The sequence below is a fragment of the Hipposideros armiger genome, unplaced genomic scaffold (assembly GCF_001890085.2).
Source record: "Hipposideros armiger isolate ML-2016 unplaced genomic scaffold, ASM189008v1 scaffold_345, whole genome shotgun sequence".
Lineage (NCBI taxonomy): Eukaryota > Metazoa > Chordata > Mammalia > Chiroptera > Hipposideridae > Hipposideros > Hipposideros armiger.
Genome location: NW_017731695.1, coordinates 575,815 through 591,501, shown reverse-complemented (window position 1 = coordinate 591,501; position 15,687 = coordinate 575,815). Strand labels below are relative to the sequence as shown.

At 38.1% G+C, this 15,687-nt stretch overlaps 1 protein-coding gene across 1 annotated transcript in view; it reads left to right on the top strand.

The window, feature by feature from the left end:
* The first annotated feature begins 5,164 nt into the window (after nt 1-5,164).
* The window catches only part of LCT (lactase), a 44,211-nt gene continuing 33,688 nt past the window's right edge, over nt 5,165-15,687 (top strand). Inside the window, exons 1-2 of the mRNA XM_019661341.1 lie at nt 5,165-5,809; nt 14,755-14,834. Coding sequence (XP_019516886.1) covers nt 5,170-5,809; nt 14,755-14,834 — 720 coding nt within the window. The 5' untranslated portion in view covers nt 5,165-5,169. The remainder of the gene's footprint in view (nt 5,810-14,754; nt 14,835-15,687) is intronic.

Genomic DNA, 15,687 nt, shown 5'->3' with positions numbered 1-15,687 from the left:
AAATAAAAAATAAAAGCCGTATATTCATGCATCATTTATTGACGGGGATGTGTTCTGAGGAATGCATCGTTAGACAATTTTGTTATTGTACAAACAACACTTGTACAAACCTAGATGGTACAGCCTGCTGTGCACCTAGGCTATATGGTATAGCCTGTTGCCCCTGTAAAACATGTTACTGTACTGAATACTGTAGGCAGTTGTAATACAATAGTATTTTGTATCTAAACATACAAAAGACACAGTAAAAATACAGTACAAAAGAAAAAAATGGTACACCTGTCTGTAGAGGACACTTACCATGAATGGAGCTTGTAGAACTGGAAGTTGCTCTAGGTGAGTCAGTGAGTGAGTGGTGAGTGAATGTGAAGGCCAGGACATTACTGTAGACTATAAATATTGTGCATTTAGGCTACACTATATTTAAAGGTATTTTCCCTCAATAAATTAACCTTAGCTTACTGTAACTTTTTGCTTTATAAATTTTTAATTTTTTTAACTTTTCAACTCTCGTAATAATATCTTAAAATACAAACATATTGTACAGCTGTACAAAAATATTTTCTTTATAGCCTTATTCTGTAAGCTATTTTGTATTAAAAAAAATTTTTTTTTACTTTTTTGTTAAGAATGACATAAACACACACATTAGCCTCGACCTACACAGGCTCAGGATCATGAATATCACTGTCTCCCACCTCCACATCTTGTCCACTAGAAGGTCTTCTGGGGCAATAACATGTCATGGAGCTGTCACCTCCAATGATAATGCGTTCTTCTGAATACCTCCTGAAGGACCTGTCTGAGGCTCTTCTTGAGGAGATGTCATTCTTTTCAGAAATATGTCCATGGTGGTTTTCTTGGTTTACTTTTTTCATCATAAACTTGCTTGTGAACAGATAATGCACCATGAACATTCCTCTCAGTGAAAACCTTTAAGAGTCATGGTCCATGTTTTCAAACTTTTTAAGGAGCTTGTTGAGGTCTGCAAAAGTTGCTAAACCCATCACTATGAATTTCCTTGGGGGTGCATCTTCTCTTTCTTCTCCTGAAATTTCCTTTTCTCTGGCTTCTCAGCTATGCATTCCTGTTCCAGTTGCAACAACTGCTCATTAGTCAATTCCTCTGGAACCACTTCTAGGAGCTTCTCAATGTCATCTTCATTCATACCCACGTTAGAGGTGTTTGCCATCTCAGCCACAGCCTTGTTGATTTTTGCAACCTCCTCATTTTGGCAACTCCATTGAAGTCCTGCACAGATCTCTGGAATGTCTTCTTTCAGATGCCATTCATACACTTCTTGGTGACATCAACCCAAGCCCATGCAAGGTTCTTGATGCAGTCATCAGTGTAATCCTCCAGAATTGCATTAATGTCTTCTCAATGTCTTCCTTAGTTGCAACAATAGCCTGGGCAAAGGTAGCCTCAGGCAATAGGCTTTAAAAGCTGCTATAACTCCTTGGTCCATTGATTGGATCAAATGTGTTTGGAGGGAGAAACATGATTTTGATACTGGGATGCAGATCACCAATAAAAATGTCTAGGCGCATTATCAACAATAAGCAAAATCTTGAAAGGTGTGTTATTCTCCAAACAATACTTCTCTATTTTTCTGGTGTAACAATTCAAGAGGACATCTTGGAAAGAAAAGTGGGGTCATCCCTGACTTCTTATTGCTCCTGTAGTACCTGGCAGTGTGTGCTTACTGATATGCTTGAAGGCCCTGGGGTTCTTTCATTTATAACCGACAACATTGCTCCCAAGCAAGACTGTTAGCCTGTCCTTTTAAAAGCCTTGAAACCTGGCATTGACTTGACCTTTTATGCATAAAAGTCCCTTCAGGCATTTGTTTGCAGAATAGGAAGGTTTCATCCATATTGAATATTTGCTCTGGCAAGTAATTTTCCACCACGATCTTCTACCTAGACTTTCCAAAAATTCTCCAGCTGCCTTCACATCAGTACTTGCAGACTCACCACTCACTTTCACATTATGGATGAACAATGATTCTTGAATTGTTTGCCAAGAGCTAGCAGTAAATTCAACATCGTAGTCGGGTCCAGACTTTACTTTCTACATCACAAACAAACTTTTTGCTTTGGCTGTGATTGTAGTGATGCTGAGAGGGATACACTTCCATGTCCGGTTTTTAATCCAGATTGTTTAAGTTTTCTCATGTCTCATGTAGATCCTTCTCAAATTTTTGTTAGTTTCATTGCCTTCAATGAAGAAGATCCTTTAACAGCTTTGTGTCACTTTATTTTTGTTCTTCAAGATCATAGCTACGGTGAAATGAGAGCTGTGAGCAATAACCATCACTGATTTTCCACCTCTGTAGTCCTTAATCACTTTTAATTTTGTTTCCAGGTCAATCACTCAATATGGCAACATTAACAATGGATTTTGTACACTTAGGGGCCAGGATGAACAAAACAACATGAAATTAAATTAAGCATAAGAAAATAATGCAATCAAGAAACACAGTAAACACAAGATGTATGAGGCTGCTGCCAGCCTAACACAGCATACTGTTTTTATAGCAAGCTTTGTAAGTAGAAAGAGTACTCCCTAAAATAATGATTAAAAATATGGCCAACAGATACATGAAAAGATGCTTAACATCACTAGTTATAAGAGAATGTAAATCTAAATCACAATGAAATACCCCCTTGCCCCTGTTAGAATGGATTTTATCAATAAGACAAGAAATCACAAGTGTTGAAGAGGATGTAGAGAAAAGAGAACCCTCACACACTGCTGGTGGGACTCTAAATGGGTGCAGCCACTATGGAAAACAGTATGGAGGTTCCTCAAAAAATTAAGATTGCTTATGACCCAGCAATCCTTCTTTTGGGTAACAACCCCCAAAATTTGAAAACATCTATTCATAAAGATATATGTAGCTCTATGTTCATTGCAGCATTAGTCACAAATAGCTAAGATATGGAAACAACCTAAGTGTCCTTTGACAGATGATTGGATAAAGAGGATGTGGTACATATATACAATGGAATATTACTCTGCCATAAAAAGATTAAATATTGCCATTTGCAACCACATGGATAGATCTTGAGAGTATTATGCTAAGTGAAATAAGTCAGATGGAAAAGGACAAGAAAAGGACATGATTTCACTCATATGTGGGATATAAAACAAAAAGCAAAAAGCAAAAAATGAACGAACAAAACAAACTCATGGACACAATAGAATGGTGCTTGCCAGATAGAAAGCCGTCAGAGCCATCATGAAAATTCCAGCAAATGAAATAAAACTATTTCTATTTTTAAAATAGTAGAAAAAGAGTGAGTGTGCAAGCACACACCAAGAAAATTCCAGGAAAAAGAATGAAAGGAGAGACCATGTTCTATCATAAAGTAAAAAGTACTACACGCAGGCATAGAAATTAAAACTATGTGGTATTGTCGCAGAATAGATAGTCAAACAGTAGAAAGTCCTGAAAAATCTATGTCTATGTAGATATTTAGTTTCTATAAAGTGGCATGTCAAATAGTAGATCAAGAATGGCCTATTCAATAACATGTTAGAAATTGATAAGCCATGCCACACAACATACATAAAGTTAAATTTTAAGATGGGCTAAAGATCTAAAGAAATTAAAAACAGGAATGAGGAAATAATTGGTTTGATGTGAGATTTTAAAACTATGGTACTAGGAATGTACTTTGAAAGACACCATAAACCAAATTGAAAGACTGGAGAAAAATTTTTTTCTATCATGTTTTAATACATGATATCCAAACTCTATTAAGAGTTTTTAGTATCAGTAATAAGTTAAAATAATAAAAATGTACAAAGGATATGAACATAAATCTCAAGGATATGAAGAGCTACCCCTCTAAGCAGAAAAGTGAGAAATCAATAAGGTAAAATTCTCATTCCTCAAAGTGTCAAAAAATGTGAAGTTTTATAACAGGTGTTAGCCAAGCAGAGAGATTTAAACACATGTCTAATTATAAGTAGGATTTAAATTTGAAGAAGCTTGTTTGGGAAGACTTTGGATTTCAGTCAGAGTTCTAAATGGATAGGCCATTGAGCAACTTAATTTCTAAGAATCTATCATAAAGAATAGTCACACATGTGGACAAAGATGTGTAATGTATAGATATTCATTTGTAACCAATTAAAATTAAGATTGAACCAGTGTTCAGTATGCAATAGGTTAAATTATGGTAACTCTTACTGTGGAATGCTATGCATCTGTTAAAAAGAGGTGGGTCTGTAGGTTCTGACATAGAGCTCCAAGAGCTATTAAGTGGAAAAAGCAAGCCATAAAGAAACCATAATCCCATATATGTTAAATTATATTATATATTTAAATATACACTTACATATGTTTGCATTGTGTATATATACTGGGGTTGCCCAAAAAATGTATACACATGACTTGTATTCATCTTTTGTTATTGGTATATATTGAGTATTACAATTTTAATACAGTTTATTTCTTTCTTAAAATGTGTATACATTTTTTTGGCATCCTCTGTATATAATATATAATAATAGCTATCATATTGAGTTGCATTGTTCTAAACATACTAAAAAGAATGACCTCATTTAATTCTCACAACCTGTTTCCATTGTACAGATGAAGAAACAAGCACAGAGAAATTAAGTAACTTTCTCCAGTTGAGATTTAAACCCAGACATTCTGACTCCTAAATAACCATTAAGCTACACAGAGAAAGAAAACCTGAAGGAAGCAATGTTGAAAGTGCTTACACTATGAAGAGGAGGGGAGTGAGAGAAGGGTAAATTACAAATATTTAATATATGTTTCTATGTTGTTTGAATCTTTTACAAAATGTGTTCATCATTTACTTATCCATTTTTTAAAGGGGACAAAAAGTTTGGTGAAAACACTTCTGTTATGTAAGCAAATTTTAAAATAATTTGTATAATAAGTAAGACAAAAATGTAGAGAACTTTTTTCCTTAGGGCATTTTCCAGGTTATTAAACAGAGTGAGACTTCTGAGGTTTTATCTCTTATCATCTTTACATTTTTGTTATTATCTTGGTGAACTATGTACGATTTCACTATTGTAGATAACCCAGTTAAATATTAAGTGTTAATAATCACTTAGTATTTTACAACCACAGGTGTCATTATAAAGTAAGGATTCCACATTCCTCCTAACAGTTCCTTGAAAATGGAGCTGCCTTGGAATTTAGCCTGCATTGTCCTCCTAAGTTTTTCGTGCTGGGGGTTAGACTGGGAATCTGATAGAAATTTCATGTCAGCCGCTGGTCCTCTTACCCATGACTTGCTGCACAACCTGAGTAGTCCACTAGGAAACCAGGGTTCTAACTTTGTGGCAGGGGACAAAGACATGTATGTTTGTCTCCAGCCACTGCCCACTTTCCTGCTGGAGTACTTCAGAAGTGTTCATGCCAGAAAGGTCACCCATTATAAAGTATTCCTGCCATGGGCACAACTTCTCCCCACTGGAAGCTCCAAGAAGCCAGATGAAAAAACAGTGCAGTGTTACCGGCGACTCCTTGAGGCCATCAGGACTGCGCAGCTTCAGCCCCTGGTCGTCCTGCACCACCAGACCCTCCCCACCAGTGCCATCCGGGGACGTGAAGTCTTTGCTGACCTTTTTGCTGACTATGCTGCATTTGCCTTCCAGTCCTTTGGGGACCTCGTTGAGATCTGGTTCACTTTTAGTGACTTGGAGGAGGTGATAACGGAACTTCCCCACCAGGAATCAAGATCTTCACATCTCCAGACCCTCACTGATGCCCACAGAAAAGTCTATGAGATTTACCACAAAAAATACACTTCTCAAGGTGAGTACACATGACCATGCTGGCAGACCCACTAACAGCCTTTATCAAACCCACCTTCTCCTGTCCTCCTTAAAGCAGCACTTAGCATTTCTTCCCACTCACCTTCAATACTCCCATCATACCTATTCATTAGTGAGAAATTATTAGTGTATTGAAGATTTCCCAATGGAGATAGATAGAAGTGGCTTATACTGATTGCACAGTGTGCAGCACTCCTTATAAAAGGTATCTTTTAAGTACCCCTTGCCCAGTTTTGAGTCTGTGCTGCCACCAATTATCTTCCAGTCCTTTTTCCTTATCCAGTCCTGCCTCTTGACTCTTTCAAGGCTTCAAGATGGCCCATCCAACCTCACCCTTCCCTTTTTCTTATGCAAAGCCACTTATACATTCTAGCTGCAGCTTGCATTCCAGCAGAGGAGACAGACAAATACAAAGATAAAATAATGATATACTGATAGGTAGAGAGGAGAGCATAATTGCAATTGCCCATATTCCTGCTTCATAGCTAACTCAAGGTTCTCATTCAGTAGGTCTGGGCAGGATCAGGACACTTGTGATTTTAATAAATTCCCTAAGTGAATCTGAGGTACACCAATTTTGAGAATCAGTTTTGGCTTTTCACCCCATTTGGTGTCCACAATGGCTTAAAGGTACAAGGCCAAACATTTTAAATTAAAAAACAAAAATTACAGAAAAGCTGGCATTTTAGCAAATAGAACACATTCACCATGTTTTAAAAAAAGATGTTAAAGTAATAAATTTCCATTTACTGCTTATTAGAAAATACAATATGAAATGTAGTTCTGATTTTGTCCTTTTTTAGAATTTTTTATTAGGGTATGATTCACATATAGTGAAATGCATAGATCTTAATTTTACAGTTTGATTAGTTTTTATAAACACATACATCCCTGTAACCCATGCTCTTATCAAGATATAAGACATTAACCAACACCTCAGAAAATGCCCTTCCCGATCAACTGTATCCCTTCCTAATCAATCTCTACTCCCAGGAGCAACCACTGATCTCATTTCTATCAGCATAGATATGAATGGAATTAAACAGCATGTATTCTTTTGTGTCTGTCTTCTTTCATTCAGCATGATGTTTGTAAGATGTATTCATTTTGTTGCTGCCTTAGTAATTTGCTCCTTTTTTCTTCTAAGTACTATTCTATTATGGATGTATCTCAGGTGAAGGATTATTTCCAGTTTTTATCTATTACAATTAAAACTTCTATGAGCATTCATTCTTGTGCAAGTTTTTGTATAAGCATATATTTTCATTTCTCTTAGATAAGTACCTAGGAGTGGAGTTGCTGTGCTGGGTCATACGGTAGAGATGTATTTGACTTTTTTTTTTAAAGATTTTTATTGGGGAATTGGGGGATGGGAACAGCGCTGGAGAATTGGGGGAAGGGGAACAGACAAGTTGCTGTTCTTTTGTTCTTCAGTCTAGTTGTGGAGGACGTTGCTTCACTGGCCCAAGTTGGCACCATCATTGCACTCTTCCCGGGTGAGGCAGATCAGTCGTCAGCTTCTGGACGGCTGCTCACGGGCAGCGGCTGGCGGCTCACACCATCACCGGCGACTCATGGCAGCACAGCTCCAGGCTGAGCTGTTGTTCAGCATCTTAGCTGTAGAGGGCAGTGTCACTGGCCCTCATAAGTGGGATCTGAACCGGGGTCCTCTGGCATCCCAAGCCAGCTCTTAACCAACGCGCCACTTGGCCGACCCCGTATTTGACTTTTTAAGAAACTGCCAGTTTTCCAAAACAGTTGTTCCACTTTACATTCCCACTAGCAGTGTATGAGAGTTTCAATGGCCCCACATCCTTGCCAACATTTGGCATTCTCATCTTTTCTATTTTAGCCATTCTGATGGTATCTCATTGTGATTCCATTACTTTTCAAAAATATAATTTCTATCCCAAGTGCATAGATGCTTAAATAACATTTTATTTAATTTTGTTTGGTTTGGTTTTGAGCACCATAAAAGAGCATTATACTTTTTGTAGTCCTCTAGGACTTTCTTTTTTTCAAAACCATGTTTCCAAGGCTTATCCATGTTGTTGAATATAGTTATAGTATTTTATTTGTTGCTGCTACATAATATTCCATTGTGTGGCTAAGCCAAATTTTTTTCATATTTTATTAATTCTCCTGCTTATGGAAATTAAAATTGTTTTCAAGTTTTGCTATTATGAACATAGCTGCTATGAATATTTTTGTATGTGTTTCTTTCTGTACATGTGCAGGAGTTTCTCTTGTGTACATACACAGATGATTGCTAATTGTGGGAGATACAAGTGTTTAGCTTTGAGAGAGAATGTAAATTGTTTTCCACTGTGGTTGTACCAATTTACATTTTTATGAGCAACGTATGAGTTCCTATTAACCCCTTCAACACTTGTAATTTCTAGAATTATAAATTTTTGCCACTCTAATGGATTTAAAAGTATTTCTTTGTGATCTTATTTATCTGATTCCTATTCAGGTTGAGAATGCTTTTGCATATTTATTAGCCATATTTGTTTCCTCTTCTTTAAAATTCCAGTTGTCTTTTTCTTATTGACTTGCTGGAATCTTTATATATTCTTAAATCTAGTCTGTATTGGGTGTATGTAATGATAATATTTTTCTGGTTCATGTCATATCTTTTCACTCTTTTTATGGACTTTTTTTTTTTAAGATTTCTATTGGGGAATGGGGGGATGGGAACAGCGCTGGGGAATGGGGGAAGGGGAACAGACAAGTTGCTGTCCTTTTGTTCTTCAGTCTAGTTGTGGAGGACGTTGCTTCACTGGCCCAAGTTGGCACCATCATTACGCTCTTCCCGGGCGAGGCATATCAGTCGCCGGCTTCTGGACGGCCGCTCACTGCGGCTGCTGGCTACACACGGTAGCCTATGGCAGCCCACTGCCACAGGGACTGCAGCCTACGCCGTCGCCAGCGACTCACAGCAACCCAGCTCCAGGTTGAGCTGTTGTTCAGCATCTTAGCTGTGGAGGGCAGTGTCACTGGCCCTCATATGTGGGATCCGAACCGGGGCCCTCTGGCGTCCCAAGCCAGTTCTTAACCATAGCGCCACTCATCCGGCCCTTTATGGACTTTTTGATGAACAGAAGTTCTTATTTTTAACACAAGCTTATCAATCTTTTCTTTTAGTTGACTTTTATGATATATTCCTAATGGTACTTTTTACAATTACTTAAATTCATTTCTTCATTCTTTAGAATTTCTAGTTTGAAATGTTTTCATCCGTTTCCCCTCCCTGGTAAATCTCAAAGTTCTTAGGTAATTGTGCATCTTTTCCATGCTCATTCTTTGGGGAGTCATTTTCTATATTATGATTTTTCTTAATGATTGAGAGGCAAGCTCTAAAAATTCAGAGATAATCTGTAAAATTGAAAGCCATTCTTGGTTTATATGAGTTTTTTCCTTTTTAATCAAGACTTTAAAAAATTAATAGACTTTATTTTTTACAACAATTTTAGATTTACAGAAAAATTGAGCAGATAGTAGAGAGTTCCGATATGCTCCCCTCCCTGACCCAGTTTCCCCTAGTATTAACATCTTAAGTTAGTATGGTATAGTTGCTACAATTAATAGACCACTACGGATACCTTATTATTAACTAAAGTCCATATTTTATTCAGATTTCCTTAATGTCCTTTTTCTATTCCAGGATCTCATTGTATTATGTTACATTTAGTTATGCTGCTTTAGGCTCCTCTGGGGTGTGACAGTTTCTCAGACGTTTCTTGTTTTTGACAATCTGATTGACAGTTTTGAGGAATCCTGGCCAGGTATTTTGTAAGATGCCTCTTTTTAAAAATAGCTTTCTTGAGATATAAATCATACACTATACAATTCACACATTTAAAGCGTTTAGTATATTTTAGTATGGTTTTTAGTATATTCACAGATAAGTGTAACAGTCACCATGGTCAATTTTAGAACATTTTTATTACCTCAAAAAGAAATCTTGAAACCTTTAGCTATCACCCCTCCACCCTGCATTTCCCTCCCCTACCCCAGCCCTAAGCAGCCACTAATTAACTATCTCCTATATTTCCCTGTTTTCCATATTTCATATGAATGGAATAATATAATATGTGTTCTTTTGTAACTGCATCTATTGGGATTTGTCTGATGTTTTTCTCATGGATAGACTGGGATTATAGGTTTTGGGGAGGAAGATCACAGAATAAAGTATCATTTTCATTACATCATATCAAGGGTACATACTATCAACATGATTTATGACTATTGATGTTAATCTTGATCACCTGGCTGAGATGATGTTTGTCAGGTATTTCCACTGTAAAATCTTATTTTTCCTCCATTCCATACTGTACTCTTTGGAAGAAAGACACTATACACAGTCCACACTTAAGGAGTGGGGAGTTATGCTCCCTTTTATAAATACTTTTTTAAAGTTCTTTTCTAAACAACCAAGAAGGCAAAAGATTTATACAATGAAAACTATAAAACATTGCTGAAACTAAAGAAAAGAAAAATAAATGGAAACACATCTCTTGTTCATGGACTGGAAGATATAAAATTGTTGAAGTGTCAATACTACCTAGAGTAATCTACAGATGCTATGAAACCCCTATCAAAATCCCAATGACATTCTTTGCAAAAATAGAAAAAATCTATCCTTAAATATATACAGGATCTCAAGAGGCCCCGAATAGCCAAAACAATCTCAAAAAAGAACAAAGTTGGAGGACACACACTTCCTAATTCCAAAACTTACTACAAAGCTACAGTAATCAAAATTGTGTGGTACTGGCATAAGGATGAACATATAGACAAATGGAATAGAATAGAGAGCCGAGAAATAAACTCTCACCTATACGGCCAAATGATTTTCGACAAGGGTGGTAAGACCATTCAATGGGAGAAAAGACAGTCTTTTCAACAAATGGTGCTGGGAAAACTGAATATCCACATGCAAAAGAAGGAAATTGACCCTTAACTTATACCACATACAAAAAATTAACTTTAAATGGATCAAACTATAAAGTCTTAGAAGAAAACATTATGATAAAAACTTCATGAAATTGGGTTTGGTAATGAATTTTTGGTTATGACACTAAAAGTACAGGCAACAAAAGATAAAATAAATTAGACTTCATCAAAATTAAAAACTTTGTGCATCCAAGAACACTATCAACAGAGGGGAAAAACAACCCACAGAATGGGAGAAAATATTTGCAATATTTAATAAGAGATTAATATACAGGAAATATTAAAAAAAAACAACTCAACAACAGCAAAACAAACAACCCTATTAAAAAATGGACAAAGGACTTGAATTGACATTTTTTTCCAAAGAAGGTATTCCAATGGCCAATAAGTACATGAAAAGGTGCTTTGCATCAACAGGCATTAGGGAAATGCAAATCAAAACCACAATGAGTTACCACTTCATACCCATTAGGATGGCTACTATTTAACAAAAGCAGGGCCAGCCGAGTGGCTCAGTTGGTTAAGAGCTTGCTCAAGAGTGTGAGCTCTGAGCAACAGGGTCGCCAGTTCACTTCCCACATGGGCCAGCAAGCTGAGCTGCCAACAGGTGGCAGGATGGCTCAGCAGGTGTGAGCACGTGCTCCTAACAACAAGGCTGCCTGTTTGAGATGGTGGGCTACACCCGCCCGCAACTAAGACTGAACTCAGCGCCTTGAGCTGAACTGCCACCCGGGTGGCTCAGGGGCTAGAGCATGTGCCCTTAACAACAAGGCTGCTGGTTTGACTCCCACATGGGATGGTGGCTACGCCCACCCATAACTAATTGAACACAGCACCTTGAGCTGAATGGCGTGTCTGGACTTGGAGGTGAGCTAGCTGTGTCCTCCACAACTAAGATTGAAGGACAACAACTTGGCTGTTCCCCTTCCCCAATTCCCCAACACTGTTCCCCTCCCTCAATAAAAAAAAAGGCAGATAATCCTAAATGTTGTTGAGGATGTAGATAAATCATTATCCTTGTGCACTGTAGGCAGGAAGATAAAATGATGTAGCCACTGTGGAAAACAGTATGGCAGTTCCTCAAGAAATTAAACAGAATTACCATACGATCTAGCAATTGTGGGTATATATCCAAAATAATTGAAAGCAGGGACTTGAACAGATATTCATACACACATTTTCATAGCAACATTATTCACAACAGCCAAAGGGTGGAAATGAACGAAATGTCCATGGATGGATGAATGGATACACAAAATGTGGAATATACATACAATGGAATATTATTGAGCCTTAAGAAGAAATGAAATTCTGGCACACACTTCAACATGGATGAACCCTGATGACATTATGCTAAGTGAAATAAGCCAGGCAAAAAAGGATAAATATTGTATGATTCCACCTATAAGACGGACCTAGAATAATCAAATTCACAGAGACAGAAAAGTAGAACAGTGCACCAGAAGCTAGGAGGAGGGGCAAATAGGTAACTACTGTTCTATGGATACAGAGTTTTAATTTGGGATGATGGAAAAGTTTTGGAGAAGGATGGTGGTGGTTGTTGCACAATAGCGTTAATGTGCTTAATGCCACTGAACTGAATGCTTAAAAATTTGTAAAGGTGAATTGTGTTATGTGTATTTTACTACAATTTTTGAAAAGTTCGTTTCTAATCTTTTTATATGTCGTATTATAAAACTCCTATTGATGTGTTCATTGTGCTGACACTGGGAAGGATACAAAAGAAGAGAGTTGGAGTGGGGGGTGGCTGTCCTGCTCATGGGAAGTGTAGCATTACACAGCGTCCTCCGCTGGCACAACGCTGGGACACAATCCAAGGTAACGCTAGTAACCCCCACCCCACCCCTAGCAATAGTGTCTTGAAGCATTGATATTGGCTGTTCAGTGTTGACCAGATTCCTTTTATTGAAGCATTTGGGGCAAAAGGGAAAGGGTTGATAAATGGAAAGGTGCTATTTTGTGTGGAAGATTGCAATGATTTTTAGAGGAAGTACAGTTTATGCTTGCACTAGGAACAGGTTGGGAACCATATTGGGAAGTTTGATGATTTTGTATGATGTAGGAATTTCTGGAACTGTTACCGTGCCAAATAGCTGTTTGTATGCTAGTCCAAAAATCAGGAGACGAGACTGGTGGAAAGAAAAACAGGTTTATTCCAACATACTAGCATTAAGGGATGACAGTGGGTTCCTTGTCACAAAGACTGCCTTCCTCCTCTTAATACCACCAGAAGGTTTTATAGTCTCCTAAGGAGAAGCAAAACTAAGGAAGTTGGTCTTGCAATTCCTGGATAAAAAGGGTGCTTTCCAGAGGCTGATTTGTTTCAGGGATAGGAATGGATTTTACGCAGATGTGAAAACTTCTTTCAAGTCAGTGTTCTGGAGATTTCCTTGAGGAACCAGGGTTATTGAGCCTGGTATGCATACAGCCTGGAGTAAACAGAATCATGGAAACTGGTATGCATAGTAAATGTATAGTAAATGGAATCATTAAGGTTTGGCAGGAAGAAAGGGGAGCAAAGCAAAGGAAAAAAAAACCAAAAAACGTTCAAAAAGTCCCAAGCTAAACTACACTGTTAAATCAAATTACACTAGAGGTTTATATCTCAAAATAGAAGATACACTGAACTTCAGGTACATTTGTTCACTCTAAATTCTAAAAACAGCTTGCAAATTCAAATAGAAATGATTTGTCGGTTAATTGTGCTTAGGGATTAATGTACCCTTGTTTTACTTCATTGGCCTAGAGATGGTACAAATTTGTACAATTTAAAATGTTAAGCACAAGCTGAGAACATATGTTCTATGTCTGCCCAGATCATGATAGACTGAAGCATGGAAATCCGTGGAAGGTGAAGTGGATCCATTGGCACAACCATAAAATAACTGGAAAATAGCATTATCTTATCAGGATGAGGACTAATTGTGTCTGAGTGATAGTTCCTGCTCAATTTCAAAGTCCCATTATGCTTATCAAAATAAGGACTTTGTAGTTGGCAGTGGTTGGTAGTGGTGGCTTCACTGGCTGTGGAGATCTTTCTCCCGTATGGAACTTGGATGAAAAAGAAAAAACTCAAAGCATATAGTCTATAGTTTAAGTCTCAAACTGGTTCTATTTAATTTTCATTTAGTGTCTCCAAATTGCAGGTCTGAGCATTTGCTACACACTCAGTCCTAAGTTTTATATTCGGAGAGACTAAAGAAATGTTAAAGTTTTGCTCCTCAAGGAGCGTACAATCCAGCGAGAGATAAAGAGAAAGAGCAGTACAAACAGCTGAGGGATCCCAAGCCCACAGCAGCGTTTCTAGTTGTGATTTGAAAACCACTGCATCAGAAGCGGCAGAGAAGCATGTTAGAAGGCACTCATTCCTGGGCCGGCCCCAGTCTACTGGGGGTGGTGGTTCTGATGCACACAACTTTGGGTACTACTGTTAGCCCATCACGTGTCAAAGCAAGTGGGTACACGTTGCATATGTTTATATTTCCCTGTTTTCCCCTCAGTGCACAGTAGGGCCTGAACTGATTGATGTTCAGTGAATGAGGACGGGTAACAGCAGCTCCCTGAGAGCACCCGGCCTTTAAAAATAAGTTGAAGAAGCGGCTCTCTCCTTACTGCCTTTTACACTGCAGGGTGGGGGGTGGGGTGGGGGCTGGACAGGGTAACCGTTTTTATTCTTTTAAAAGATTTTTATAAGTCTCCTGCATTTCAGAGTCCTAATTTATATGGAACCTTCTCTAAGGGAACAATTTATTTTTTAAGCCACCTTATTTTCTAAAGTCTTTCAGCTAAGGTAAAGTCATGTGAATAACTTCTTCAGAAATCTTTTTTTTTTAAGCCAGTGAACGTGGACTAGAAAGGTCAATAGGAAATGAGTTCTCGAGTGGCTTCTGTGCTCACAGCCTCCTGCCTTGCTCACCTGCAGCTGCTTCCTCTGCTTGGTTTCAGGTGGAAAGCTCTCTGTGGTCCTGTGCGTGGAAGTCCTCCCAGATCTCTTGCTAGAACCATCCACATCTTTGCTTGCCAAGGTGAGAACGGCCCAAGGAAATAGTATCTGTAACATCTGAGGAAAGTTGTGATTTTAATTTTAAAAAATAAGGGAAGTGTTTGTTGGCTTGACATTTTTAGAAACGCCTGTGCTGAGTGGTATACTTTCCCTAGATTCATAATTACTTTAAAACAAAATCTCATTTGTTACAGCCCCAGCCCTTGCTTGGTCAAGTGTCAGCTCTTGCCTACACAAAGAAGTCAAATGCCTCTGCTTTCTTTGATTTTTGATTTAAATAATCCAAAATAGTTTATTAAAGAGAAGTCAGTTTATAGCAAAGCAGATACTAAGGTAAAGGGTTTTTTGTTTGTTTTGTTTTTAATTGCTCTCTAGAGCACCCATCCTGGTTTCTATCTCCTCAAAATATAACTTTTTAACTATGATTTTAATAGGGAAAGTTAAAACACCTGAGAATTAAACAGCTTTGGCCTTTGTGACGTTGGCTGCTGGGCAGTGTGGAAAGCCATCAGTAAAAAGAGCTGATTTCTGTAGTTCTGCGGCATCAACAGGGTGTTGTACAGATACCAGGCTGCCCTGGGACAGACACTGGTGCTTGTGATATGATGGAGGCCCCATACATCAGCGTCTGGCCTTCCGATTTATCAGTCAGGAACTTAAAACCCAGACAGGATAAGGTTCTAAGTGACCTGCTTCCTGGCTGACTGTATGGTCAGAATGCCATCTAAATTCATTTACAAGGGGGCGATAACTGCTATCAGTCATCAACTTGGGCGACCAAAGTGCTGATCAGAGAAGTATTTGTCAAGCAGCAACCTTCGACCCGGTCTCTCTGCCCTAACCCATGCCACGTTGTGACCTGGATCATCTTCCAA